This window comes from Sinocyclocheilus anshuiensis, unplaced genomic scaffold (assembly GCF_001515605.1).
Source record: "Sinocyclocheilus anshuiensis isolate Anshui unplaced genomic scaffold, SAMN03320099.WGS_v1.1 scaffold219, whole genome shotgun sequence".
Taxonomy (NCBI): Eukaryota; Metazoa; Chordata; class Actinopteri; order Cypriniformes; family Cyprinidae; genus Sinocyclocheilus; species Sinocyclocheilus anshuiensis.
The window spans coordinates 486,275-491,581 of NW_015548200.1; the positions used below are offsets into that span (position 1 = coordinate 486,275).

At 37.6% G+C, this 5,307-nt stretch overlaps 1 protein-coding gene across 1 annotated transcript in view; it reads right to left on the reverse strand.

The window, feature by feature from the left end:
- Positions 1 to 5,307, reverse strand: part of LOC107653291 (condensin-2 complex subunit G2-like) — a 27,422-nt gene that overhangs the window by 1,676 nt on the left and 20,439 nt on the right. Inside the window, exons 19-25 of the mRNA XM_016439962.1 lie at positions 4,236 to 4,346; positions 3,708 to 3,836; positions 3,217 to 3,316; positions 1,199 to 1,389; positions 857 to 997; positions 440 to 543; positions 258 to 358 (exon numbers count right to left, since the gene is read on the reverse strand). Coding sequence (XP_016295448.1) covers positions 258 to 358; positions 440 to 543; positions 857 to 997; positions 1,199 to 1,389; positions 3,217 to 3,316; positions 3,708 to 3,836; positions 4,236 to 4,346 — 877 coding nt within the window. The remainder of the gene's footprint in view (positions 1 to 257; positions 359 to 439; positions 544 to 856; positions 998 to 1,198; positions 1,390 to 3,216; positions 3,317 to 3,707; positions 3,837 to 4,235; positions 4,347 to 5,307) is intronic.

Sequence of the window (5,307 nt, forward strand, 5' to 3'; positions counted from 1 at the left end):
TCTTTGCAACTTCAGGGATCTTATCTATGCACAATCAGCTTGTAACACTCCAAAGAGAAAGGAAAACTTGAAATCAAATCATATGACCCCTTTAAGCGACATACACCGGTATTGCGGTATTTTAAAAATTCATATCATAACAAAAATAAACACCGGTATTTGGTATGAACCGGTATACCGCCCAGCACTATCTTTAGTTATCTTTCTTGCTGTGAATGGGCCTTAACAGTAGCAAAAAATGAGTAACAAAAACTCACATTGTTTGATGATGGTCAGAATGTGTGTAACTGCAGCCCATTGTGTGATACTATCGATGACCTCTGACTCAATGGAGGAGCTTATTTCAGACAGAAAAAACCTAGAACATACCAGAAAATGAATCAGAAGTGTTCAATAGTATAAACAAAGGCTTTTAGTTTTAGCTGTTGTTTAATGTTACATGGTAACAGCAGGTGATTTGAGCGTCACTTTGAGTATGGTGTTCGAGAGAGGTGGAAGGTCATTAACCGTCTCTGGAGTCAACATCTCTTCCACATGAGAGATCTGCATGAAGAAACATCAAATTGTTGCTTTCTACAGTACATTTATTCTTCCATGCCTCAGTGTCTCAATTCGTTTCTTTTATACATTAACTTATTTTTATACATGGCTTTAGCCAACTTTCCCACATTGCTTACGGTTTAATTTTGTCTCAAGAACAAAATATTTCTTATTTACATCACTCATTCAAAAAAAGACATCCGAGTAAAAAGAAACGCTTTGAGCTCAACAAATGTTTCAATTAAACAGACAAAGGAGAAATGCCACACAAACATCACAAAACATAAAAACAAAAAACTAAAATTAGTGGATTTACCTTCTGCAAAGTGCGGCTGATATCAATAATAACTGCTGCAGAGAGTGATGAGAAGACTCCTGTGATGAACTCGGACCTCTCAGTTGTAAACTTAGTCACCAGTAAGAAGTCATAAAGAGCTTCTTCAGAAGAGCAACACAGCTAAAGATACATAAAGAAAGGCTTTTTTAAAAGAAAGAGTCCGAAAGAAATGTTGTCAGGTAGAAATTTCAGTCAAATTTTTACAATACTAAATTGAGTTTAAATATGTACACAGGGTTGTTAAACACATTCAGAATCATCCAGAAATGGAATGGAAGTGTATTTAAAGAAGGCCCTAATGTCTCTTTTCAAAGGCCTCACCTCCTGACCCTCTTCCTTGTCTTTACGTAGTCTATGCGCTATGATCTCCACAACTTTCTGGAAGATGTTGGTCAAAATGCGGATAGTGAGGGACGATTGATCTTCCTGTGTCTCAGCCTTATGGGAAAGGCAGCCCTGTGCCACCTCAGTAAGCAGAGCGAGCACATGAGGGGTGCACATGTATCCTTTCTCTAAATGAACCCACATACACACACACAAAATTGTATTAAAAGCACTACTCTATACAATGCTGTGACGTCAAAACCCAGAAGACTAATTCGCCTAGGGGTCCCTTGAGATTTTCCTATGGGTTTATATAATGGGGTTTTTCAATTTATGAATAAAACAAAGTCTGTGGTAAATATAAATCGACAATGCTTGAACGTTTTGCTCTACAATGTAAATTACACATAGCCATACTAAAAGTGCAAATTTTAAAGCAGTTATGTTAATTTTAGTGCTGGGCAACGATTACATTTTTTTTTAAATCGTGATTAATCGCATGACTTTTCTGCAATTAACCGCGATTAATCGCATCGCTATGCACACAATTCAATAATGAATTCAAAAGTAGTGTATTCCTCACTTTTATTTTAAAAGTACTGCTGTATGAACAAAAGTGCAATAACATTTGTTTGGAAACACATTAAACGAGTAATGTGCTTTTTTACAGCAGTATTCCCTTTACATAGTAGCAGTTAAAATATTTTTTTGTAAATCTCAGCTTAAACAATGCACTCAAATTAAAATCTCCTTTTCATACAACTTGTGTATTCTTTTTGTGATGGAGCGTCTTGAGGGAGGCTCATACGTGCCATCATTCGTTGCGATCCTAAGAACGTTTGCCTGTTTTTGACGGATGCCACGCCCAAACCGGACAGTAGATACAAAATAAAAGTAATCCTGTCACTTAAAAAAAAAAAAAAAAAAAATCACCTACTATCCCAATACGTATTTATATACACACAGCTACAAATCTTTTATCCTTGTCGTTCATAACTGGACTTTTCAGTGTATTAACTTTGTAGTCTACAGCACAACAAAGTAGCACATAGCAATAAATACAACTATAAACAGAATTAAACGGGACAGAACATAAACATTTAGCCAACTTAGCCATGTTAGAACAAATAATCAAGTCAAACAACGTCGGACAGGCAAATCACGTGGTCCCGCGAATCCTGTCACTTCACTTCTGAAATGCTCCCGGTGTGAGTTGGCACCGCATGGAGGACGGAACAAAACCTCGTCGGAGCCGTAACGCGCCGCAGATGCGTGCAGTGTAAATAAGGGGTTGCACCATGTCTACACTGGACACGACAAAGCGGCCGTCGCAAATCATTTGAATTTTGTGTCAGTACATCATAGATAGAACAAGGCAGCAGTTTACTGTCGGGGATTTGTCATGTCGCGCCGCATCCAGTGTAGACAGCATCACCGCTCGCGTCCGGTGTAGACACGGTGTTAGGCCCAAATGCTCTCATTGGTTGAGACGCATGATGACACCCATCCCAAACCAGTATTGATCAACATCCCACCACTCCTGTGATGACCCATGGTTTGTCTGTATGTGTATTCAGAGCCAGTGAGCAACAGACTTTCAAAATAATAATATATATATAAAAAAAAAAAACTGTGTTAATGTGCGATAAAATAATTGTTGGCGTTAATTAATTAATGCGATAACGCGTTAACTTGCCCAGCCCTAGTTGTTAAAAAATAAATAAATAAAACAAAAATAAATAAGTTTATAATGGGTAACTACACAAGAACATCTGGGTGTGAGTGTGTGCAGTTCAAGTTATGCTTAGTTACCACAGACCTTATTTTACACAAGAATTGAAAAACCCATAAGAAAAATCTCAGGCAAACCCATGGAGAGTCCTCTGGGTTTTGGCATCACAGCTGCAGCACTCTTTTGTAAACCTTTGTGGGAAGGTGGTCAAACATTGTATTTTGACTAAACACAACTCATACAATCACTGGGCCCTAGCTCAGTATAAATTCTTAATCCTCACCTGTCTGCAGTACAGAGGCAACATGCTGCAGTAAATGGTCTCTGAAATCACCGTCTCCTACAGAAAGCCGCAGCACATTCTTGCACACTGTTAAACAACTCTGACAATGATACAGAAAGGGAAAGAAATTATATACATACAACACAAAATATTGCGTGTCTGCACAACTCATTGTGAAATTGGATTAGTTTTAGGATTAGGCCTCATGTGTTGTCTAACCTTTTTTAACAATGAAAACACCCTTTTTTAATATAATGTTGAATAAAGCTTCAAATGTTTTGCATGAACACTAAAAGTTGGTAAGATTATTTTTATTGTTTTTGAAGTCTTTTATGCTCCCCAAGGCTGCATTTATTTGATCAAAAATAAAATAAAAAAGTTAATATTGTGAAATATTATGACAATTCAAATGGACAAATTGCCAACCATTTGAAAAAACAAAAACGAAAAAAAAAAAACAACAACATGTTCACACGGATCATTCCACTCACTTCTATGGTCTTGCTGCTTAAGGACAACTGTTGCTCACTGCTGGAGCTGGCCAGAAAAGGAAGGACTCTTTTCTCTACCCAGGACACCGAATGCTCCAGGGATTTGAGGAACTCCCGCTCCTCTGGGAACTGTAGGATCAGAAAGAGGTGCTGATGAGTTTTATTTGTTCAATCTGAAAGTGAGCTTACAGACCATTCAAGCAACTACTGCTTGATCTGCAGTTAACAAAATCCAAGTCATGTCCAATGAAAACCATTTGCACAGTTCAGCATAGGACAGATGGAAGACATCAATACTGTATTATAAGCTTGAGATTCTGAGACCTACTTTAACTGCTGAAATGAATTGTCATGTCACCTCAGTGCTTGAGAATGTACAGGTTAAGTACTAACAGACAATTTATTTTCTTTAAAACTCTCTTCACATCTTAACATCGCTTGAGTGAGTGTGTTCAGTGAATGTTGGCTTTGTTTGGAGTGTGAAGGACTCAAAGAGTGAATGCAGTGTGGTTACTGCAGTACACTCACTTTGTGTTGAAGATGGATACTGAGTCGGCCATGGAAGATAAAAGCTCTCAGCGCTGTCTCAATGAGTTCCACTCTGACCTCTTCTCCGCTCAGGGAGGAAAACAACAGCGACTGCACACAAACAAAAGCGAAATGACAATAGTTCCAAAAAGATAGTACAGTTCAGAGCTAAGCATAAAAATAACTTAAAAACTTTTCAACCAGAAAACATCGCAGGATTGCGCATAATTCTACTGATTCCCGCAGTTTCTGCAAATATTTCAGTGTGAAAGACGCTCCGGACAGGTGACGGAATTTATCATTTGCACATGCTTTTGACTCTTACAATTTTAAACATTCACGTGCTCAATTCAGTACTTGCGCGCTCTCTGTGAGACCCCTTTCTGTAAGCTCACACCCAAAGCGCGCATACACAGAGCCGCATCTGAGAGCGCGCAACTACAGAATGAAGTTGTGTTGCACCTTATTGCGCGTAAACCGCCAAATACATACAAAATTATGTCAAAATGCCCATCTTGGTGAGTATTCACGTAAACCATTGATTTATACTAAACATTGTTGGTATATAGGCTATTAAGTTAAAGTAAACAGTTGAGAAACAAAACTTGTGTAACAGATCCGTGCATGAGGTCTTAAAGAGAGAGCAACCTAAATAAACCTGCTGCTGTCTGTCATTAATGTTTATTTATACATTGAAGACTAACCAGTGTTATTTTAATGTTAAACAGATTATTCAGTTTCTGTGGTATAGCTGTACCTGAATATTACTGTTATACCTACCTGAAAAACTTAAAGTACAGTTCATTTTAGTTGCTTGTCATTTATCTATTCTTATTTTATTACTGACTGTTTACTTGTCTTTTTTAGTTAAAATAAAAAAGAACTTTGAAATCAAAGGGTTAGGGTTAGTTAGGGTTGCTGAAAAATCAGCGTTGCCATTTAAAGGGGTCATATGATGCGATTTCAATTTTTGGTACACTGGGTGACGAAACATTTAGGTTGGATGATTGTATTTTAAAAATATGTCTAAAAAAAAAAAACACCAACTCCCCCCTCAAATTAAACCCACCCA